This window comes from Carassius gibelio, chromosome A7 (genome assembly GCF_023724105.1).
Source record: "Carassius gibelio isolate Cgi1373 ecotype wild population from Czech Republic chromosome A7, carGib1.2-hapl.c, whole genome shotgun sequence".
NCBI lineage: Eukaryota > Metazoa > Chordata > Actinopteri > Cypriniformes > Cyprinidae > Carassius > Carassius gibelio.
The window spans coordinates 35661016-35686890 of record NC_068377.1 but is presented as its reverse complement, the minus strand read 5'-3'; the positions used below and the strand labels follow the sequence as shown (position 1 = coordinate 35686890).

At 35.2% G+C, this 25875-nt stretch overlaps 1 protein-coding gene across 7 annotated transcripts; it reads left to right on the top strand.

Moving 5' to 3' along the window:
- Positions 1 to 49: 49 nt before the first annotated feature.
- On the top strand, positions 50 to 24293 carry LOC128017385 (ceramide synthase 2). Of its 7 annotated transcripts, none has more exons than XM_052602758.1 (14): positions 50 to 209; positions 506 to 757; positions 2396 to 2490; positions 4001 to 4671; positions 7665 to 7846; positions 8919 to 9036; positions 10034 to 10152; positions 10727 to 10784; positions 13272 to 13322; positions 13852 to 13944; positions 14211 to 14339; positions 16102 to 16208; positions 16342 to 16495; positions 20219 to 24293. In XM_052602758.1, the coding sequence occupies exons 4-14, from the start codon at positions 4663 to 4665 to the stop codon at positions 20351 to 20353; spliced, it is 1155 nt and encodes a 384-aa protein (XP_052458718.1). In that variant the 5' UTR covers positions 50 to 209; positions 506 to 757; positions 2396 to 2490; positions 4001 to 4662; the 3' UTR covers positions 20354 to 24293. The 7 variants fall into 7 exon arrangements, with proteins under 7 accessions (XP_052458718.1, XP_052458716.1, XP_052458719.1 ...); XM_052602756.1 differs by having other exon boundaries at positions 50 to 278; XM_052602759.1 differs by having other exon boundaries at positions 50 to 757; positions 4001 to 4375; positions 4603 to 4671.
- The last annotated feature ends 1582 nt before the right edge of the window (positions 24294 to 25875 follow it).

Genomic DNA, 25875 nt, shown 5'->3' with positions numbered 1-25875 from the left:
CAAAATAATAGAGTTTTGCGACAATTGTGGTTGTGTTACGGCAAACAGCACTCCATGTGGTTCACGGAGGAGTTTGTTCCTCGCAGTGGAGTGGATTTTTCTTTTCTTTTCTTTTCTTTTCAGAGGGGAATTGCAGAGACTGATGCAGGAACACTAGAAAGGATATTGCGAAAATTGGAAATGCATCCTCATAGATGCTGTCAGCGAATGTACACAAAGTGTCTCCTTTATATCGATAGCTGTGTGTGTTTGTGTGTATGGGTGAATCTCCAACTATGGTACTTTTTCTGTCTTTGACAGATATTAAAGTAGTAACAAAGTAGTTTATATTTGATGCAATATAAAAATAATTTATTAATACATACCTTGGTTTAATACACAGTATATTGTGTTAATATAGACCTAAAAAGAGCATGGGTTTACACTGGACTAAAACAAGCAGACTTTGCCTTCTCATTTCAGAGGACGTGATCTATTAGCCCTCACTGCTTGTTTTTCTCCACAGATTTCCTGTCGAAGCTTCTTTCTGGATTGGATTCCTCCATCTTTAGCTTGTTCTCCATCCTTCTGGAGGACACTCGGATCATGGCAGATGGAGAGCTACTGGAAGTCAGCGCAGGCCGGCTGAAGGATGTCCCTGTGAAGGCTCAAGCCGGTTTCTTTGGAGGGAGCTGTGATGTGAGTCTTGGCGGGACGCAGAAGGATGACGTGATGCTGAGAGCCCTGAGCCTGATTCTGCTGAAGTCAACATGCAAAGGTACCCGTCATACTAGGCCTTCACAGAATCATATTCATATCAAGCTCATCAAAACATACTTTGACAAAGTCTAGCCTGAAAGGGGAAAAAAGTTATTTTGATGTCTGAAACAGTTTTATATGCTATATTGTTCCTAAGGTAGTCTCAGCAAATGCTGCATTGTTGATAAATGGTTGCTAGGTATTCAATCTCTCTCTCTCTCTCTCTCTCTCTCTCTCTCTATATATATATATATATATATATATATATATATATTTGTATGGATATATATAACATAAGAATATATAACACTTGTTTGTTGAATATATAACTTCAACAAACTAAATCAAATACAAAAAATACTAAATACTAAAATATTTAAGTAAAATAAAACTAAATAAAAGCTAGAAAGAAATATAAAAAAGTAATAATACTGAAAAAAGCACAGATGATTACAAAAATGTATGCAAAGAAATAAAAACTACTTTAAAATATTAATATATACACTATAAAAGTACTTAAATAATACTTAAAACACTGGTGCCGTTATATATGCTCCATGTAACCGTTTATGTGATAAAGATGCACTGATTTACAAAGTATTTGTCAGTCAATCGACTGTAATGATTTTTGGCTTTGTCCAAATTCACATGCGCTCTGCTCTTTGAACAGGTGGTTAATTAACAACCCTTAACCAGTAAGTTTGTTCTGCATAGTGTGAATGTAACCCGGATGTACACCATTTAACATGTTGTCATGTGACACTCAGAACAGTAAAGTGTCTATCAGGTACACACTCCCAGATCTTGCTAAAATCAGTAGGACATCCAGACACTCACATACTGCTGTATATTAGGAAACAATGCAGTGTCAGATTCAGCCTTCAGCCTCAGATTCAGTGTACAACTGACATGTTTGAATCTCTCTAGTGCTTCACCGTGGCTCATATAGAATGAAACCCTTCATTAGATCATGTGCAACAGCAGGGGGCGGCACATCCTTTCATAATACATGTCCTTCCTGTTGACTTTGAGGTCTGTGGGTATTCAACAGAGCTGATGTCAGATGCTCCTGGGTGTCTGTGGTATTTGCATGATGGAATCAGCCAAGACTTTGATCGGCTTGTATTTATATCAGAAAAGGTTTGGAATGGGTCTTATACATCCTGTTTTATGGAGCTGTATCAAAATCTGGATTTCTTCCAGCTGATATTGGGTTATTTCTGAGGCTGTTATCCAAAGACACGTTGAACGTTGATGACATTATACATTTATATTTTAACAATACTAACTTAATATACTAAAATATTGCCAAATAATAGACCAGGGCTATTAATATACATATACACTACCATTTGAAAGTTTGGGGTAGGTAAGATTTTATTATTATTTATTTTAAGTTTCTAAAATAAATAAAAATATAGTTAACTTGTGAAACATTATTTTCCTATAATAATATATTTTAAGATGCAAAGCTGTATTTTCAGCATCATTTTCAGTGTCACATGATCCTTCAGAAATCATTCTAACATACTGATTTACAGCTCAAGAAACATGTATATTATTAAAAATTAAGCGTGCTGCTTGACTTCCTCATCTCCGTGTTTCCTGGGGTACTGCGTCCTCGACCTGAAGCTTCTCTGCTTCTGGTTTCTGACAGGAGCCCTGGGAACACTGAGGCAGACTGTAGTAGGACTCGATCTGGAACGGAGCAGGAACAAGTTCAGACTGAACATGCATCTGATTGTCTGTTAGGTAAAGTGTTTGTGTGTCTTAAGGACTTGAGGACCGCTGTACAGAGACTACATAACCGAGGTCTCTTCACCTACAACCCTACCTCACTTCTACAACTGTTAAACAGCATCGAGCACCAGAGAGAAACCGTTAGTTAGATAACGAACAAGGACAGATTAAAACTGACCAGAAATGTCCATCTGTAATGACCTGCTCAATTAATGCAGAGAATAAACTCATATATTTTTTTATAGATGTAATTAAATATACAATGAATTTATGAAAATTACATGGAATGTAAAAAAAAAAGTATAAATGAATAAAGCATTAAATGTATTTATTTATTTTTTTATGTAGAATGGAAAAAAGACATGAAATATGCTTTAAAATGAAAAACCTCCTGAAATATACATTTAATAAAAAAGAAATTAAAAAATCCTTATTCCTTAAATTAATTTTTGTTTAAATTTTATTTCTATTTTTTATTTATTGCAACATTCCACAACATTTTAAATAATCTCTTTATATATTTATAATAATTTCTTTATTATCATTTATTTATATTTGACGCTTGACTTTAAAAAAATAAAATAATTTTAAGGTAAAGACTTTAAATGTGATCGGTGTGTATGTAGTGAATGTTTATAATCTATCAACTGCAGGTTTGAAGTAGTGAGTTTAGGCTCAACATCATCCTCGTTAGCATTTAAATGACATCACCAGCTAATGAGAGCAAGTTCATTTCCACCAGTTTATATTCAAATATCCCGAATCAACAACTGTTCCTGTCACCGAAAGCTCATGAGAAGCAAAGGCATCATCAGTACAGTAGATCACACAGCTGTTGCTCATATTAATGTCATGATTATTATCAGCAGTGATAATAATCTATGATTTCTAAAGGTTCATATGTGATGCTGTAGACTGGAGGAATGATGCTGAAAATACAGCTTTGCATCACAGAAATAAATTGCACCTTAAAATATATTACAATAAAAAAACATATTTTAAATTGTAATAATATTTCACAATATTAGTGTTTTTACTGTATTTTTGAGAAAATGAATGCAGTCGTGGTGAGCATTTCCTTTCAAAAACATGAAAATAACAAGCAGGGAACAAAAAACTAATAATTTAACAACCGTATGATCAGTTAATAAAGTAGACATTTAATGAATGTGTAAATGTATCAATTGCTTTGTAAAAGTCTAAATCAGAAAAATGAAGGGAAAAGAAAATTCAATGAAACATGGATTCACTTGCAGCATGAATAAACATAATTTGTGTTAATCACAATGTGCTAAAAAATTCAGTTCAAGTGACCTTTAAAAACCAGAATCGCCTTTAAAAAAATAAGACTGTTGGATCAATGCATTTCATGGTAAAATGCATGCTTTATTGACTTTTTATGCACCTATTCTTGCGCTGCATTTCTTCACCACTTGTGGTCTAATGTAAAATCTGTGTCCTGAAGTAACACTCGTTTGAGATCAACTGCTATAAATAACTAATGGTGTCTCCTGTATTACAGGTAATTCATTTGTGCGAGTGCAGACGGCGTGTTCTGCCCCAAACACACCCTGTGGTACTGAGTCACTGCCTGTCCTTTGTCTTATCAGGCTGAGTGAACCGCTGATCTCGCCCTCACATTGCTGCTCTATCAGTTGCACAATGCAAATGAGGTGAGTCCTTAGGGCGCAGTTTTTGTGCGTGCATGAGCGAACCCACCGAATGCCTGTTCAGAGGAGGAAACAAGTCAATTGCAATAAAGCAGGGTGTGACGCAAAGTATCTCAAACAAAGAGCATTCCCCGTGGGCCTCCAGTCTCTCCATGTGACACACTTTCCCACCGTCAGCAGCAAGACACTGACATTACGCTGCGCTCAACCGCTGACAGGAAGCAAAGGTAAGCGTGCAGCTTTTCTTGACCTTGGGTGAAGTGGAATGCCAGCGGTTGGGACTTAGCCAATGCAATTTGAGTTTTAAATGGAGAAAACATGAAGGACTTTTACTGAAGATATTTGGAAAGTGACTCTAATGGAAAGTAGAGCTTGGGGGAACTTGTTTTTTGAGTTTTTAAGACTGGACAGTCTATTTTTTTTGGACATTTTTCTAACCTTATTACATTTTTAGGTTCACAGTGTGACCTGATACTCATTCTTCAGCAATTGTCTTGAGCTTTAAACAAGACGAATGGAGAAAGTAAGTGGAGTTTTATGAAAGATGCATGGAAAGTGAAAAGTAGTGCATGTGGAAACCTGCCCATGTGAGCTTTTAAGACTGAAATCTACCGTTATTTCCAGGTTTTCGGATGTTTTCGAGCATTTTGAGAAGCTTCAGGGTTTGTTTCGTATCATGTGTAGATTAATACCTCTTTACTTTAGTCTGATTAAAGACTTTCTTCTTGCTGTTCTTAATTTAATTGGAAAATTCTTGACCAGCTTTAATCGAGATGCTTTTGTTGGCGACCATATGATCTAGAAGGCTGGTCAAAGTAGAGAAAGTAAATCTTTGACAGTTTAACTTCATTGCAAAACACCATTATGGTCCATTGAAGTAATTACAGAAACGTGTCTCTTACAATTGGTGACTAGTGTTGTAGTGCTAAAGTTTGAACATTTCTATGCGCTCAAGTTAAATTTGAGCTATTGTTCTTGTTATCAGAAATGGTTAAGAAAGAAGATAGTGTGGGGGTAATGGGGGACGGGTGGTAATTCAGTGATCTGTACACGTGGAGGCGGCTGTGTTTACTCAGCGTCTTGTTCAAACAGACTCTGAGCTCTTTGTTATGATCAGTTGACATGGTATTCTGGCCGTTATCATTGGTCATAGTATAGTCACAGAAAGAGACTGTCATTGTGTGCTGCTAATATTGTCTGATCAAAGTTAAAATATAAAGAAAAAGTATCTTCCGCTCACCAAGGCTGCATTTATTGCACCAAAAATACAGTAAAAACAGTAATATTGTGAAATATTATTACTATTTAAAGCAGCTATTTTGTATTTGAATATATTTTAAAATGCAATTTTTATTCCTTTGATCAAAGCTGATATTTTCAGCATCATTACTTCGGTTTTCAGAGTCACATGATCCTTCAGAAATCATACTGAGGTGCTGATTTGCATTTTAAATGCCAAATCTGGTGTCTGATAATATCGAAAGAGCTGCCTTTCCTGATATATTTCACTATATTTGTATTAAGTCCAATACGGATAAACTAAACTTTACTTCTAAAATATTTCTGCCAATGATGTTGCTTTGAATTTATCGCCAAATTAATTGAGGCGTGGGGCCAATGAGATCACAGCTGGATAACCTGCTTGATATATTTACTGTTGAGTTATTAACCTTTACTTTTTTAACCTTAGTTTAATATCTCAGGACCTGATATCCAGGATTAATTACTGTGTGTGGGCAGAATGAAACCTGAACTAAGATAGCCCAGGATCACGTTATTGTTCAGTCTCTGTGAAATACTTTCACTTGTGATAACCTCAGTCATATTTCCCTTCCTCGTACAGTTTATCACGGCTAATATTTGGATGGTGTTTAATTAGGGTGTGAAGTGCCGTTACACACTGATCTGAACTCTAAATCAGCACAATAACATGTAGGTTCACACCAGCTCTACTTGTATTCCCAGATCAGGTGTGTGCAGGTGCATGTGCTTGTGTTTAGCCTCAGGTCGGCATCGCCCCTATCAAACACTGTTTTTAGTAGCAGCAGAGCTGTTTTGTCATCAACACTCATTTGTTAAGGCTCCAAATATAGGACAAGAGCTACAGAATCTTAAACATTTTAACACAGACACATCATTTTATTATTTAAATCAAGCTTCTGCGTTCACTGCACTTTGGATGTATGGGTTTAAATGGATGCAGGAGTGTACTATAAAACATTAATGACAATAATAAGGGTCTGTTTTGGTTTATAAAATGACAGCACTGAATTAAAGTGTCTTTAAAGGCTAAGTAACTCTGACTCATCTAGTTCTTGATTTTAAAGTACTTGCAAGATATGTATTTAGTGTATAAATGTTTATACTTTTGCACTATTATTTCATTATTATACTACTAATGCACTCTTTAATTTGTTAGCGAAGTTGTTTTGTATGTCCACTACAAACCTCCAGTTTCTTTTCTGATCTTTCTTTAGATAATGATAGAAAAAAAAACATTAATGTATACTACAATGATATATTTGTGAGAAACTAATTGTGTATGCTGACATTTGCTACAGTAAAGCAGTTTGTTTCTTCTTCAGAACAGATTTGGAGAAATGCATCATTGCATCACTTGCTCACCAATGGTTGCTTTGCAGTGAATGGGTGCCGTCAGAATGAGCGTCCAAACAGCTGATACAAACATCACAATGATCCACAAGGAATCCACATCACTCCAGTCCATCAGTTTATGACTTGAGAAGAAAAAAGCTGCATGTTTGTTAGAAACAAATCCATCATTAAGGAGTTTTACATTTAAACTGTCACTTCTGGCTGAAATATGAGTCCATAATCCATAATAATGCTTCCTCCAGTGACAAAAAAAATAAAAAAAACAATATCCTTTTGTTCATAATCCACCAACATATTTGTTTTGGCCTGTAATCAGTACTTGATCTGTGCATATTTCTCTCCTGATTCAGACAAGATGACCTTTCACTAGAGAAAGCAAGATTATGCAAAGAGGACTCATATTTTACCTAAAAAGCAATGTTTCGAAGTTATAATCATCTTAATGATGAATTTGTTTCTCACAAACACACAGCTTGAGTGGTGTTTTGATGTTTATTGTGAGGTTTTCTCAGATGTTAGGACTCTCATTCTGACGGCACCCATTCACTGCAAAGCATCCATTGGTCAGCAAGTGATGCAATGCTACATTTCTCCAAATCTGTCCTGTTGACAAAAGTAACTCATCTACATTTTGCATGTCTTTAGGATGAGTTAATGTTTAGCAAATTTGCACTATTCCTTTAAGAGAGTAAATGATGTCAATTTTGGTTTGTTGTTAAAAAGCACTCATCATCTCTCACTGGCAACAGCTTTCTTCTTTGAAGAATTTTAGTGATATAATCTAAAATGCTTATTCTTGTTTTAGTCACAGTGTTTTGAAAGGGGTGTTGGCGTTAAACACTTATGCATATTTAAAGCATGACATGTAAATTCTTGTCTGTCTGTGCATGTGTGGAGCAGATCGCCATCATGATTGGGACGATTAGTGAGTGGTTTTGGTGGGACCGGCTGTGGCTGCCGGGAAACCTCACGTGGGCCGATCTTAAAGACGGAGAAGGGTTCGTCTACGCCAGAGCATCCCACCTCTACGCCACCGTGCCTTTTGCCATAGTCTTCCTTGTAGTCAGATACCTGTTTGAAAGGTGAGTCGCTCAAGGAATTTCTGTGGTTAAGTTGCAGGAAACGGAAATTTGATCAATCACTCGAGGGCAGATTTCACAGGCCAGCGTGAGAATTTGTTAATGATCCTTTTTGCAACAAATATGATCAGAGTTGGTTAACTTTTCAAGGAACAAAGCTCGATTAAAGTAGTTTTTTCTAAATTGTACTGTAAATAAAATATTACTAGAGTACATTTGACAAGAAAATACTATTGGTTTGTCTACTTTAAAATGTCACTTTTAATTCAATGTGTAACTTTGCAATTTGCAGTTTAGCAATTTATGACTGAAAATAGTTTTTAGACCAGTTTTTTTTTCTTCTACACTATAAGCTACTGCCAAAAGTAGCTCACTTTATTGATAGGTATATACACACAAATATACATAAAGCTATACAAAAAAAATAGGAGACTGCTCGAAAATTCTCAGTTTCTCTGGATTGATTAACATATTCTTCCATACATTACATTTATAGCAAATTTCAAATAAAAATGCTCTTTTTATTTTTGTTTATTTATCAATTTACTCAAACACAAATGGTTAATCCAAAGAAACTGAGAATTTTCAAGAGGTCTCTTAGTTTTTTTTTCCATAGGTGTATATATAAACTATTAAAAAACTTGCTCTGATTATATTATTCTAAGCAGATCTGTGTTGGAAAACAAATAAATTTGGGTTTTTGTCTTAATAAACTAAATGCACATCAAGTACATGGAGTTTTAAACACAATTACCTCTTTCTTAACTAAATATTTCCTAGAGCTACAACATATAGGTTGCCTTCTGGAAAACAGACAAAGAAACAAAGCTAGTTTTCAGTCTCCCAGCTTGATCAGTTAGATATTAGCTAAATCTTATTCTCATGTTAGCATCTTATTGTGCTAGTCTGCTACTTAACAGTAGTTTGCTACTGGAAAGGCTACACTATTTTGAAAACAGCTGACCTACTCTTTTGCATTGCCTCCTTGATTCATATGAAGGATTTGCATCAGGGATGATTTATATTTTGATTAATGTTAATATGTTAAATAATGTACTAACGTCTGTCGTTGTAGGTTGTTAGCGACACCGCTTGCAGCTTTGCTTGGCATTACAGAGAAACCCAGATACAAAGTGGAGCACAACGCTGTTCTTGAACATTATTTCAGTACAAAGTCAAAACACCCCAGACAGGTAACGCCGTCTCCTCTCACTCAGAAACATCTCATTCAGATCCACATTCAGATTCAAAGTCACCTTTGACTTCATCACTGGGGAGAATCAATGTTGTAGACATTAAGGCAAGATTTCCTGCAAAGCCTCTTTGGAAACTTGATTTGAACCCAATTTCATCATGATCACATGATTTATACAAAATGTAACTATTTTTTACCTACCGCATATACATAGTAAATCTGTTTAGATCTGTAAATATTATAAGTAAATTATTCGATTAAATACCATCAACCCAGATCAAAGTACTTGAGGTTCATCAGATAAAGAAGACTTTTAGCTCCTTCATGAATTGATTTAATGCTTTCATGTAAGCCTCTGATTTTATGTGTGTTATAACAATTAACATCTATATTATATGTTTTACATTTTGTAGATATTTAAAATTTCTGTTAACGTGAATATTTATTTAATTGCACACCCTTATAAAATTTGAAACACTTGAAAAGACTGCTTTTTTGTTTGTATTTTATATTATTTATGTTTGGTGTCTGGCTTAGTGTTATGTTAGAATCATTATTATACTCTTATACCTTTTTGTTTTTTAATATTTGTAATTGTTTTTAGCGTTATTTTTAGTTTTTCATAGAAATGCTAAGTTTTGAAATGTTGTTGTATGTATTTGTCATTTTTATCTAATTTCTTTATTTTGAAAATGTGTATAGGTAGTATTTTTAAGTTTTAGCTTCTAGTTTTGGAATTGTTTTTAGTTATTTTAATACTACATTCTGTTGTCCTCATTTGTAAGTCCCTTGATAAAAGTGTCTGATAAATGACTAAATACCAGTATGTAAATATTGCAGAACTTGGGAGTTTATTAATTGAATTATTGTTTAGGTAGCATTTGGTCAAATTTAAGTTAATTAAATTTATTGAAACCAACATGCCTCTTTTCTGATATGAGCTGGTTTGCAATACTTCTCGACTAACCCTTCTGCTCTCTTCTATCTCTTATCAGGCAGATATTGATGGCCTGTGCAAAAAATGCAGCTGGTCAAGTAGAAAAGTGGAGCGCTGGTTCAGAAGAAGACGAAACCAGGACCGTCCTGGGGTTCTGAAAAAATTCCGAGAGGTCAGGTATGACATACACGCAACCTAATTTGACTCATTACATGTCTGTCTGGAATTCTGATTGGTCAAATATACTCCATTCTGTGGTCAGATATTATCCTATAATAATAATAAACTAACATACTAGTAACTCAAACAGTTGAGTTTAAAGAAAGCCATGACTAGGTAATGGGTTCGATTCTCAGGTCTCGGATTCTCTGCATATATTTATAAAATATAAAATGTCTTCTGCTGAATGCATAAACATTGTTAAAGTTACTGAAGCCAACTGATACAACTTTTGATCTTTGAATGCTGTTGTAAATATTGAGATTAACATTCAGATAAATGCTCACTTTTCAGGTGAAGCTGTGTCTTTATCTAACAAAGAAACCTTATTGTAAAGTGTTCCCTTTAAAACACTGTTCCACATTCAATACCCACAATGCACTGCAGCGGTCATAAGGCACAAGTCTAGACAGGGCCTGATACCCAAGTGGTTGCTAATTTGTTGCTGTCTGCTTATGCTGTCGAGACTAATGTTGACTAATTGTTTTGATTTGAATGTAATCCCTGATCACATGAGCTTTCCTCTGTGTAGCTGGCGATTGGTGTTTTATCTGGCAGCGTTCGTTGGAGGAATCATAGCCCTGTATGATGTGAGTTTATCTTCTTCTTCTTTAACATACACCTGCATATCCTTCTGCACGACTGAAGTAAGATACACTTTCCTGTACTGATGATTGACATGAGTTTGGCCATTGAAACTGGTCTGTGATCAGCTCTGTGGTGCCCTTAGGAGTTGAGAAATCTAATTATTTTTTTGTAGCCAGATGAGCAGATGACAGATGAGCACTGTGGGAAATACACACTACATTCATGAAAATAGTGTGCATGCACGGCGTTCAGGAGGATGTAACTAATAATTGATTTTAATATAATATGGTGTTATCATGATGCTAACGTATTGACACAAATATTATGTTAACTCATTTTTAATTCAACTGAACTGTTTGTATTGATTTACATTTTTATTATTGAACACTTTATATTTACATTTAAATACTGCAATGCATTATTATGGCAGTGGTTCTCAACTCTTTTGATTTCTAGGATCCTTGTTATCCATAACATTGTTCGAAGGCCACCTAGACCACCTGTTTTCAAAATTATTTTAAGGACACTCATGATGGTTGCTGTAAAACTAAAAACGTATGTATGTACAATTTGAACAATTAAATGTCATAATGTTTTAAGAGCTGAATGTTCTTCAGGGATCACACTTTTTTAACGTACACCAACTTTAAGGATAAGGATTTCTACTTGACAAAATATTTTACAGCTTGGCATAACTAGAAAATTGTATATTCGTTAATTTACCTTGTCCATTCATTATTTCATGATGTGCATTATTTATGACATCCAATAACCGCGATGAGTTTTGTGCTCTGTTACTTTCAATCAGAATAAAGTTTTATCTTTCAAATTCTGTCAGTCTTATCACAAAATACGCACTATAAATATGGTGTTGACACTCTTTAATGTGACGTTCGCTGTTGCATCTTTTCCTCTTTGCTACTAGTCATAGCAAAAATAAACATGAATGAACATCAGAAAAGTGTTTAAAGAAACAGAACAACTTACTGAAATGCACGATGTCTCATTTGATCACTCGATCTGTTTTTCAACCACAGAGGTACAGACATTGATTGAACATAAACCCGATACCCGATTGAAGCGTGAACGCCGTTTCAGCTGTCACTGCAAGACAATGTCTACACCAGCGTAGTTGCGGCTGGTCGTGTTTTAGTTGGTGCAACTGGTATAAATATTTATCGTAAAGCTGCAAAGCCCAAGCGTCGGGATTAACACCCAACTTTTTTACATCTAGCTGGTTCAACCTGCCCGAGAAGTTTCAACAACTTAGGGATCATACTCTTTCATTTCTTCATTTACATGACTTTGACATGACACGATTTGGATGTGGGGGTGGGGTACTTAATTTCTATGTGACAAAATATTTTAGAGTTTGGCATTACTAGAAAAGGGTATGTTCATCATAGAAATGCCCATGGTATTTAAATGTATTTTTTTAAAATATAAAATTCATTCATAAATACCTTATTATTTAATTGTATTAGCTTATTTTAAAGTTTGTTGTATCTTATTTTAAATCTTTTAAGTCATCTTGAGGCCCCTTGGTTGAGAACCACTGCATTGTGGTATTTCCAGAAGGGATTGTGTTTTTGAAGTCTTTGTGTTGGTATTGTGCCTGTGATGCCTTACAAACAATGCCTAAGGGGCTGTTTACACTACGTTTTCAGCCAAAAAAAATGGAAACTTTTTATGCGTTTTGCCTGTTTGCTTACATGCATATTTTTTAAAACGGGTTTCAAAGTGCAAGTTTTTACAACCAATAAGCAGAGACGCATCATATACAACATACAAGGCTTTCTACTTTTACACGACAGCGATGTAGTCAAAAACAGAATTTATTTTCCCTTGTGTTTTTAAAAATTTCACATATAGACAATGTTTTCAAAATGATTCGCGTTTACACGTATTCGCGAAAGCGGCCAAAAACGCTGTATTACATTTGCCAGGCCAGTAGTTGGCGCTGTCTGGGAAGTGTAGGGAAGTGACGATTATATGATGTACATGATGTGTCTCCAGTGTTGGTTGTAATATTGGTGAAGTAAATCCACACTTTGCTGAATAAGCGTTAGCAAACTCTCGAGCGTCAACAACAGTATCATATATTCTGCCATTATAGTGTATGTTTGTTCACGCTTGCCTTTAAAATCGATGCGCGCTGCGCATGTCTACAAATCTAACACGTACTACACACACGCATGACGTCACCGTTTTCAAAAATTCCTGTATTGTGTGTTTACACGGAAACGATAACAGTGGCATTTTCAAAAACTTGCACTTTGAAACCATTTTCAGTCCCAAAATGCTGTTGTTGTGTAAACGAACAGGCCAAATGCATAAGTTTCCAGTTTTTTGTTCCAGTCGTGTAAATGGCCCCTAAGTAGACAGCGTACTAGGTTTTGAAACACAGCCACCTTCCAGCTTTAGAAACTGTCATAAATAAAAAGCTAACGTTCCATAAAGTTTAATATTGATTCATCTATTTGTTACAGAAACCCTGGTTTTATAATTTGCGGGAGATGTGGAACGGCTATCCCAGACAGGTGTGTTCCAGTATTCAGATCTTTAATTTGCTCGTACTTGTTGTAAGGGATATTTTATTGTTCATATCACCTGCACTAATAAGATATTGATATTGTTCACTTTGACCTGGCCTCGATAAAGGGTTCACGCAGTGCTCAAATTTACAGCACGGCTAATAAATACGGCCGATAATAAGACTCACGCTAGTTTCAAACCAAGCATGGAAATATTTAGAAGAAAGATGTCTTTTTTTGGCCCAGCTGACGGCTTTCTTTTGCATCCGTTCACACTTGTTATGTGAGTTCCAGGTTGTAATCAAAAGAACAGTTATGTCATTCACATTGGTACTCAAAACATTGAGTAACCTAGAATAATCACTTCAAATAATAAAAAAGATTCCTCTTCAAACTCCTGCTGCTTCAGAGCACAGTGAATTACGTAAAATCCACTTTGAGTTATAACTTTCCCATCATAAAAAAAGGAAACAGGGTCATCTCTTGTTATTGTGCATGTTTCTGAGAGCTTATTGTTGTGTTTTTGCTCCTGCAGTCCATGCTGGATTCTCAATACTGGTATTATATTGTGGAGATGAGCTTCTATTTGTCACTAGTGCTCAGAATAACCTTCGACGTCAAACGAAAGGTCAGTATCATGTGACCCCACACTGTCTAGTGGATGCATTTGAACTACTTGAAATCATTCAAAATACATTTAAAACGTTTTCGTCTGCATCTAACCATTCATCACATGGCGTGATATAAACATCCGATCATTATTTACACAATGAAAGCTGCTGTAATCTATCATTTAAAGCCAGATTGATTTGTTGTTGTTTTTATCTTATCTAACCGCACTGAGAATGAATGTGAAAACTTTCCGTGAATGTTTCTCATATATTTTTATTTCAGGACTTTAAAGAGCAGATCATCCATCACTGGGCCACACTGACGCTCTTGGCTTTCTCTTGGTGTGGGAACTACATCCGGGTCGGGACCCTGGTCATGCTCATTCACGATTCCTCCGATATTCTTTTGGAGGTTAATTCTTTATTGTATTTGTATGCATTTATCCCGGTATTGGAAAGTGACAGAACATTTGTTTGGTGGACTGGGATCAGGAAACATTGCAGGCTGGATGCTTTTATGAATCATTTATTGCATTCAAGGCTTACACAACCAAAAACTGTAATGTCTCGCTTTGCACTCAGGCAAAACACAACTTAAGTCTAACCAGATACTCTCTAGAATTAAAAGTGAAGAGGATGAGGCGACTTGTTATTTAAAAAAGGGACAAATCCTCCAATACATCACTCAAAAAAATAAAATCCAGTTTCTGCAGGGAAAACATTTGTCAACCCATTTAATGTGAAAAACTAATGTTCTTATTGGTTTCATATGTTTGACCCCAGTGTTATTTTAGAACTAGTACGAAACTATAGTTGAATTAAATTAGTTTATATTTTTATTTTTATAAAATTTTAGTGGTTTTTTTTTCATTTTTGTTTGTTTTAAATGTCTAAACAGTTTATATTCATTTTTATTTCAGGTTTAGTTTTAGATATTTTAATACATCAAGTTCAACTAAATGAAATGAGCGGACACAAACTCATATATGTATAAATACACACACCCACACAATTTAATATTTTAGTTAAAGTACATATTATTTTCAGAGATGCACCGATCGATCGGCCAGGGATCGGAATCGGCCGATTTTCCTCATTATCGGCCCGAATCGGTGACCGCCAATCAGTCTCGCTTCTTTCCGATTTTTCGAAACGGTCCATTTTGTTACCAGCGGCACAGGCAATAACGTCACGTAAGCCGCACATTCTCGCTTTCTTCTCTCCGACGACCACTTCTCTCTCACATGTCTCGTTCGCAAATTAGTGCGTTCAATAGTGTTTGTATTGCGCATTATTTTAGTCATTCCCACTGGTTTCGCGCTTAAACCGAAAACGCGCACACCACCACTGATCTATATTAGTGGAGCGCACAAGTCTCAACCAGCTTGTGAGCCACAATATCAAAATGAGTGGCTAAATGCGCTAAAACAATCGAATACATATACAATTATGTTAAAATGCCAGTCTTGGTGAGTATCTAGTTAAACCCAGTTAGTTTTGGAATGTTAAATAGTTGAGAAAGAACGCATGATGTGTAACAGTATACTGAATCCATGGATGAACTCTTAAAGGGACAGCAGTCCAATATTCCTGCTGCTGTCTGGCATGTTAATCAGAGAACAAAAGACAAAAAAAATCCCTTTCAGCACTTGACTGAATACGTTTTATAACTTTAATGGTAAGCATTAATTTGTATTTAATTTTTACAATGAAGACTACAGAAATTACCTTTGTTAAAAATGTACATTTGATGAATTTCTGTAGTATTTCTTACCTGAATAAAAACTTACTTAACCTGAAAAAATGTCATAGCTTTCAAAGTTTCATAACCGTCTTTATTCTATTACCTTTATTTGTGCTTTTGTTTGCAGTTTTTTATTTCTTATATTATTACTGACTTTTTACTTCATTTAATGAAATTTAGCATTGAGAAAAAGTAGTTTTTTGTTTGTATATGCTGTCAATTATATCTTTTAGGGAAAAAACATCGGTATCGGTAAAAATCGTTATCGGCAGATCACACTTACAAAAAAATCGGAAATCATAATTGGCCAAATAAATTGCAATTGGTGCATCTCTAGTTATTTTATTTAATGAAAGACTTAACTGTAATGTCCTCGGTTGACACTGTACAAACCGCACCTGTTTGGTATTTTTGTGTTATTTCTCTGCAGTCTGCCAAGATCTTCAACTACGCCAAATGGGAAAAAACGTGCAATGGCATCTTCGTGGTATTTGCTGCTGTCTTCATAATCACGCGACTCATAATCTTTCCATTCTGGTGAGAATTGCATGTGTGACTATTATTTCCAAGCTCTGATATAGACATTATTTAACATAACATGCGTGCAATATTTGTTTCTTCCGACTGCTATTAAAAACTGTCTCTGTTGTCTTGTATGTCTTTATTCCAGGATCATTCACTGCACGTGGGTTTATCCACCAGACTATTACCCACCATTCTTTGGATATTACTTTTTTAACTTCATGCTCGTCATCTTGTTAATGCTGCACACATTCTGGGCATTTCTGATTCTGCGTATGGTGAAGATGTTCCTTTTCGGAAGTGTAAGTTGTTCCATATTTATATTTGGGAATGCATTTATTTTTTCTAAATCATCTTGTTTGGATTGTCGCACATTAGAAATGGGTTAGCAAATAATTTGAGGTAGTCGTATTTTGTGATTTTTCACTGTACATTTGTAAACCCTCAGTTAACTTTCTTTTTGCTAATTTATGCTTATTAACATTGATTGGACAAATGGGCTACTTTATGCAACTTGTGTTTAAATTAGCTTGTGCATTTGTGTAAATGTTGTGATCAGTCTGCTCTTCTCAAGTCTGAAACTTGAAGGCAAAAAAAAGATTAACTGTTTAACACTTTCCTTCAGAAACGGACTCTAAACTGAACGTTTCTGTGACTGTGCAAAGCTCATGAATATTTAATGAGACAAGCAGTGAATCAGTTTATGATTGGTTGTCTTTTTACTCTAAATGACTCACTGTAACTGTAAATTCATTATACATTTATACCTTTGGCACTGCAGTCCGTTGGAGCAGAGTTTCATAACCCAGGGTTAAATGCATTGCTAACCCCTTTTGAAATAAGTTTTCCCCACTGTAAAAAAGACATTATCCCAGGGTTAAGCATTGTGTGAAAAATCCTAAATGCATTTTAAAACCATTTCTAAGATGGTTGCAGGCACAGCAGATTCGAAAGACTCAAAATAAATGCAACACCTACGCAGTCCATAGGTCATATATTATTAACAAATACCATTAACGCTGATACTTACGCTGATAGCCACCCTCGGGCTAGTTATCAATCATCTCAACTGACATCGGATGACTAACAAGTCATAAAACTCTGGCATATGTGGAGTTGGAAAGTTCGGGATGCTCTAAACTATTTTATTTTATGAGTTCCAGACTAAAGCTGTTTAAAAGAAACATTGTCTATTTGTTTATGCAGTCTTGTGAGCTGGCAGGGTTTCAGTTATGGCACAGTTTTCAATTACTGTCACCCTTAAATGTCTTACTGTGAGTATTATTGCTTCAGCACTGGCTTTTACTGGTTTAGTTAACCATCTCATAATGCTGGTTATACCAGAGTGGGTTGGTAAACATGAACACATTTGTAAACATATGGTATGTGTGTCTTTAAATGCTGAGTGAATGATAACACAGTCCTGCATTTTTAACAAAACCTCTGCTGATTTGCATAAAAGGCCTGATATTTCCTGATGTTACCGTAATACTACTTCACCGTACAAATGGCTGTCTAAAGCAAAAATATTCTGAAATGCATCATATTTTCTGAGAAGCTGTAACATGCTAGAGCAAAGCAGGCAGTATTTTTGGACTCAACAGCCCAAACTTAGTAAGAAAAAACAAGTAGGTCAGTGTAATGGCAATATACACTGCAGTTAAATATGTTTTTCACCGGTTTTTCAGTTCGGTGATGTCTACAGCCAAATTCCCAGCTGAAAAATCTTTTCGATTGTTGTGTTTCTTGCTTAGAGCAATTTTGGGAAGGACTCCTGAATGATAATATAGGGAATTTACTGTATTTAAATGTTGGTGTCTCTTCTAAACCTTTGCAGTGTGTACGTGGCGTAATATTACTTAAGATATAATAATAATAATAATAATACATTTTATTTAAAGGCGCCTTTCATGGCACTCAAGGACACCTTACACAATTCATTAAAAAAAAAGACATTACTCAATCAAACCAGTACAACAACAAACATTAAATCACATAAAAGCCTGCCTAAACAGATATGTTTTAAGACGAGATTTAAAAACTGAGAGACTAGAACTGTTGCGAACTTCTACAGGAAGAGAGTTCCATAAATGGGGAGCAGCAAAGCCAAAAGCTCGTGACCCCAGAGAAGTTGTCCGAGTGCGTGGCTGAACAAGTGTAAGTGCAGAAGCAGATCTTAGAGTGCGGGAAGGAGTGTGTATATGAAGAAGATCATGGAGATATGAAGGAGCCAAATTGTTAAGTGCTTTGTAAGTTAAAAGTAAAATTTTAATATGGGTTGTGACAATAACTGACGTCTTTTTGGAAACTCGTATCGTCTCATGCTAGATGACCACATTGGCCTTTTGAAACCATGAATTAATTTATGAGTCACATTTTCTTCTCTGAGGAAGACATTTCTGCATTTTGGTGTCATGGCTTCATTGGAAAAATATGTAATATCAAATATATTTAATGTGATGATTTTTATTTTTTTATTTTAAGCTCAGTTGAATGATATTTCAAAATAGACACCGTAATATATATATAGTATCAATATATCCAGCTAAAATGTTTGGTGTCAGTGTTTTTGGAAGAAGTCTCTTCTGCTCAACAAGGTATTTATTTGATCAGAAATACAGTAAAAAAATATAAAATATTATTAAAATTTGACATAACAGTCTTCTATTGTAATATATTATAAAATGTAATTTATTCCTGTGATCAAAGCTGTATTTTCAGCAAACGTTCCTCCAGTCTTCAGTGTCACATGATCCTTCAGAAATCATTTTTTGCAGCTCAAGAAACATTATTTATTTAAATTTAAACATAAGTACCAATGTTGAAAAAGTTTTGCTTAATATTATTTTTTGCAGAAACCACTTTCTTGTGTAACATTGTGAATGTTTACTGTCACTTTTCATCAGTTTAATGCATCCTTGTTGAATAAAAGTGTGTTTTTTTTTTTTTTTTGTGGGAATATTATTTTTTGAAAAATACTGTTATTATCGTTTAGGTCAGACCTCCCTGTTGTAACAGCAAAATCCTGTAGGAAACACTGCTTTGATTCATGTGAAACACACTAAAACAAAACTCTACATGATGCATATAATGGCAGTTATAGACAAAGCAATGCTGCGTGAATTATACTTTAAACAGAAACGATGACTCAAGCTTGTAACGGTGACTGAGTGATTCGGGTCTCTGCCATTGTTCTGTTATTTCCAGTCACACTGGCGTTCTGATTAAAACAAGCCCTGCCAGCCTGTAGTTAGTGCTCTATTGTTTTCACTCCAGCTATTGAAAAGGTGAGTCATAATTTGAGAGTGATTGCACTGGCAGCGTACATGATCTCTCACAAATGCAGAGCAGATGAGGGATGCCGGATTCAGTCTCTTCTCTGCCTCATGTACCTGCAGCCTGTTGCTCAAAGGGACCTAATTAGTCAGATGTTTTTGTGCATCTGGTTTCTATAAATGGCTCGGTACTTAAATATTTCTTTGTCAGTTTATGAACTTAAAATTACTGGTTGAATATTCACATCTGTGAGCGACTAATTTGACAAGTGTTTTAGGCTATTTAATTAACTGAAAATATCCACTAATTAAATAGCCTCAGATACATGGAAGCATATTTCTGCCATGGAACAAAAAGTAAAAAAGGTAATCTCATTTTTTTTGCAAGAAATAAATTCTGAGAAGAAAAGTCAGAATTGTGACATAAAGCCACAATTGTGAGAAAAAACTTGCAATTAGCTTTTTTTAATCTTTTTTTTTTTTTTATTCTATGGTAAAAAAAAAAAAAGTTCTGACTTTATATCTTGCAATTCAGACCCCCCCCCCCCCCAAAGCCCCGCGAAACCAGTTTACAATTAACTTTTCTTTTTTCTCAGAAAACAGGCTTCCATAGATGTGTGTATGATAAAAATAATTTGCATGTTTTACATTTGTAAACACTTGTTTTGGAAATAAAAGAGCCTGTTTCAGCTCTTGCTAATTTTATTTTTAACTCCTCTCTTTCTCTTCCCCAAAATGCTATTTTAATAGTTAACTAAAGACGAGAGGAGCGACAATGAAGAAGACGAGGAAGAAGATGGGGAAACCAGTGTGACTGAGGACAATGACAGACATGTGAAAGTGACCAATGGCTGTGGAGCAGGAGGCGGGGCTAATCACCACTGACACCTCTTCTCTTAAACTGTGAAGGACTTTGAATTGCCCTCAAGGGATGCGAGGAGCCAGAAACATACATTTGATTGATCGTCCCGCAGAGAATATGTCAGAAACTTGTCAAAACAACTTGCATCTTTTAACAACACTGAAAAAACAAAGCCCCCCCACCCCCACTTTGTTTCTCATGAGACAACTTGCTGTGTATCTTTTGGCTGCTTCAAAACCTTTTTCCCCCTTTCAACTAAAATTTTTTTTTCATTATGGCTCAAGATCACATGGGTAATTATAAAAGAACACTGCGCAAAGAAAAAGAAACTACTCGTAAGTTTTAATCGACTCCTCATTGTTTTTGAAGAGATCACGTCACACTGTCTGCTCTCATTGTCTGGCATCGTCCATCGAGGCTTCATCCGCCGTGCTGTTGAGTTTTACATCAGCCTCTGCTGTCCAACACACTAATCAGATGAGATCTCAAGGTTATGTTCCTGCAAGTGATTTTGAAGAAGAACATCTACTTTCGTATCACTTAACAGCAGATGTTGCTTTCTTTCATTTTAACTTTGTGTCTACATTGGAGAAGTCCAACATTGTTTGTTGAAGAAGTTCACACTGCTGAAGGTTTTTTTTTTTTTTTTTTTGTAAGGGCCATTTTCATAAACTTTTGAGTCTCTCTACTGCTGGTTTCAAGCTAGTAGGCATTTCTATGCTTCCTCTGTATCTGCACTATCAATAGCAGTTGCTTCATAGCAGTCTGCTCAGCTCAAATCACCAGCTGTCAATGAAAATGAAGGACTTGCAGTAAGTCAGTAGACGCCCTTTCACACTGAGTTTACAGATAATACACGGGTAATGTGTCCCGGCAATTGTTCCCGGATCGTTAGATTTTGGTTCATTCACACTGCCAGTGATTTCCTGAAATCTGCGTGCATTCACACACAACCCATAAAGGTACCGTAATGACACGTGACATCAGGATGTGCCGTGTAATGTACGAGTCAAAAACGCTAAGCATGTTAACCAGGGATGGGCGATACCACATATTTTGTTTTCGATATGATACTATTACTTTTAATTGCCAGTATCGTCAATATCGATACAGATACGATATGATACTTCTAAACTGAACATTTAGATTATGAAATGTACTAATTATTATGACTACAATAGGTAATAATACCTCCTTTACTTTATATTTGAAATGCATTTTAACATTCAATACGCCTTAATTGCAACTTAAAATATGTTTACTGTAGTGGTAACCAAGGAAATTTAAAAATACTATAGTTAAATTATGTTCACTTTACCATGGTTCATTGTCATAAGGGACTGGCATTAATAGGCTGTTGCATGCTTAAAATGCAACCTTTTTATTCGGAGAGTGTATGATTTACCGTATTTTCCGGACTATAAGTCACACTTTTTTTCATAGTTTGGCTGGTCCTGCGACTGATAGTCAGTTGTGACGTATTTATCAAAATTAATTTGACATGAACCGAGGGGAAATTAGCAACACAAGAGGGCGCTCTATGCTGCCCAGTGCTCCTGTAGTCTACACTAAAAATATAGAGCACCCTCTCGCGGCTGTAGACTGTAATGTTTTCTCTTAGTTCTTGGTTCTAAAAAAAATGTGACTTATAGTCCAGTGCGACTTATATGTTTTTTTCCTCATCAAGACCTATTTTTGGACTGATGTGACTTATACTCAGGTGCGACTTATAGTCCGAAAAATACGGTATATTAACAATACAGAACAGGACATGAGCAATATGAGCTTTTAACATTCAAATTTAAGGGTACAATTTCAATAGGGTTATTGTGAAATAACTCAAACATATAGCCTATCTTGGGCTGCCTTTTCCAAAAACATAAATGCTTTCTTATTATAGGCATTTATAAACAAAATCACTGGTGAATAAAAACACCTTAGTATCTATTTTTTTTTTTTATTTGAGTATCAATTCTTTCGATACTCGCATCGTTATCGATATATCGATATTTTAGGATCTTTTCGCCAATCCCTATTGTTAACATTCACTTAAGTTCGCGAACGATCTCAGCTTCAGCACGGAAAGTGAGGAACCAACTGATCTCTGCTTCATTACAGTTTGCTCATAATTTTTTTTGTCGCGAACATTGATCTATCTTCAAAACACATCATCCAACAATTTTCTGGGACCATCGTGCAGTGTGAAAGGGGCTTAGTTAACTTCAAAATTGTGTGCCACAAAACCAAAAGTGTTTTTTTATGTTAAACTTTTTTCCGTACATCTGTCATATTTGTCATTCAGTCATTCTATTGTTCGTTCTATCGTTCAGAAATTCTATCGGTCGTTCTATCTGTCATTCGGTCGTTCTATCGTTCAGAAATTCTATTGGTCGTCGTATCTGTCATTCGGTCGTTCTATCGTTCAGAAATTCTATCGGTCGTTCTATCTGTCATTAGGTCATTCTATTGTTTGTTCTATCGTTCGGACATTCTATTGGTCATTCTATTGTTTGGTCGTTCTTTTGTTTCCGTCTTTCTATATGTCATTAGATCGTTCTACAGTTTATAGGACATTTAAAACTACCTAAGTATAACTGAAGAATGATGTCTTCATTAAATTGTGTTAAAGATTGTTTAATATGTCTTATTGACATTTTATGAACTTAATCTGGTTATATAAATAACTGGTAGGATACCTGTGAGTGACTGATTTGGCTAGTGATTTTAGGCTATTTAATTAGTTGAAATTTGTATAAGAGAATGACTACATAAACTGAAGAAAATGAAAGTCAGGCCTTTGCAAAAAAAAATTCTATGACAAGTCATTTTTGTTTGTCTGGGGCAATGCAAAGACCCACAGATCAGCAGACATGGTTTTGAGAATTTGTTATGCATTTAATGTTTCATGCACAGAAAGTGTAAAGGAAATGTTGAAGGATTTTTTTTATGTTTAATTCTATTTTTATTGTAATAAAGTTTTTGAGCCAATACTTCAGTATGCCAGTTTAATAATGCTTATCAGATCTTTAGTTAATGTTCATCTAAACTTTCCTCCTCTATATGTTTTACATATATTTTCTACTGCCCCTCAGTTAAATATGTTTTATTACTCAAAACAGATTATTTACATTACAATAGATTATATTATTTGCATATGTTACAATACTTCATTTTTTATATTCTTTATTTTAAATATTTGGTATTTGTTTTTGCGGAAGATTATATCCAAGTTGCTCTTTTCTATTCAATAGAAGTGAGTGTTGATAATGGTGTTCAAGCTGAAAAGGCAGTTGATTAAATCTTTTCACTTCTGTTCTAACGGTTAAATCTCATTCACAAGTTTTGGGCAACATGACAGTGAGTAAACAACAACCGAAATGTATTAAAAAATTTTGGTTGAACAATTAGTGTGTCTAAATGGCATTTAATCATCTTAATGTCATAATGGAGCAACACACAGCTCTTTGAACTCATATTGAACAAGTAATTTGTTTAGTGTACTGCTTTTGTTAACTACTAGGGGGAGCAGTTGACCACAAATACATATCAATATTATACCTTTTAAATGGGCAGTATTTTTGTTGTCACAATACTTTTAATGCTTGATTTCATTATGGTGTTTCCAGGGATGACTATTTGGATCCGGACTGCTGTTTTCAGACAGGTCATAATTTATTGTGCTGTAGATGATGACCACAAGAACAAAGCCTCCCCTCCTAAACATAGTGATGCTTGCTGAAGTCTAAGCCTCACCAATACTGTTTCTGTTTCATACTTAGGTTTTGCTATTGGAACAAACCGCTAACCTGACTATTAACATTAGCATGTAGCTCATCCTCATCACTGTTTATGGTTCTGTTGTGTTTCATGTTTGTTCTGAGAATAGACATGACTTTCTTTTTCTCACTTGGATTTCTCCACAACTTGTAATAATCAGAGGCAATAAATACTATTTCAAAGATAGCATTCTTTGCATGTGTTGTGTGTACTTAAAGCCTCTCGATTAACATAAGAGCGCCACCCTCAGGCTGAATAACGCAAGTGTTCTGGGGCTCTGAGTGTTTTTAGTGCATTGCTATGCTGTTGCTAGTGCATTGTGCGTGTTATGGCATTGCTATGGAGTTTCAAGTGTGTTTAAGATGGTTTTAAGTGTATTGCTATCTTTTACACAATTCTGGGTGATTATATGTCATTATAAGTGCATTAATGTCGCTAGTACAACTGCTTTCAACTTACAATCTGCAGACTTATTTGTGCTCAGATATCATCATATATCACCACTATATCCAGCCTAGATAATTCTGTCACTCATTACAGGGCACTTGGCTGTGCCAGAGACCCCACTATCCACAGGAAGCAGCAGTAACTCTTCTGTGGTGCTTTGGCAAAGAGGAATGAGAAATCAAAACACCTGAAATAGGATTAAGCCTCTGCTGACCTACGCTAATGAACTTTATCCACTTGCAAGAGCTCCGTTCTCAGGGTACAGACTCCTGATGTATGAGCTTTCAATGTATAATACTGCTGAAAGAAAATCTACAGAATTAATGCAATGTACATTCTTCTTATACCAAAAATTTGTTCGGCTCTGATATATAAATCTGAAATCATTAGCAACAACCTAGCTCCGGAAATGTATCAGAAAACATTTTGCAATGCATTTTTGTTTTATTTTTCTTATTGCATACTTGCACTAGGTTTATTGTCAGAAACGCAAAAGCCCTTTTGTGTTTGCTATTGCATGAGTTGCACTGACCTCATATAGTTTTGGTCTTATAATCACTGTATATGAACTGTTAATGTCCTACTCTACAATAGCACTGCTTTATGTGTGTGTGTTGATAACTAAACAACTTAAATCCAAAATGACCGTTTTCAGCTCAATATATTATAATTATCCAGTAGCCTACTTAAATTGATTCTCAGCCATAATGTTCTCCAGGTTTGCACATGCTCTACATTAGTAATAGTGCATCACATCTGTTGCTTTTAAGAATGATGAGGCACAATTACAGCATCCAGGCATCGCAAGTATACGCCAAGGAGATGGTATCCTGTCATATAAGAATTCACAATAAGTCTTAACTTATGATAAAGAATGTCATTAACACAAAGATTTGGAAAACTGGGTAGTCTTTGTGATTTGAATTTCTTTATATAATTGATTTTGATTATTTTGTTTAAGCCGATTGAAGCTTTTAATAAAAAATGGCAAATAATCCCCTTGGAAACATTTAGGTCATTTTCAAAATTTTATAGAATTTTTTTTTAAAGGAACAACAGTTTACGAAAATATAAGTTGCTTTTCTGGAGCTGTTATTATTATTAATAACAAGTAAGTGAATGTTAATCATTGTCAATAATGTTAATACTTAATTTGTTGCCTCTAACAACTGATTGTGGTAATGGTAAAGGAGACCAGCTTTAGGGGGTCTACAATGGTGTTTTGTGTATTTAGAGTTGTTCACAGTGTCAAAGAGATGGATTTTCATGCTAAACATGGCCAAAGTTGAAAAAAAAAAAAGAACCCAGCGAGTGTATCGAG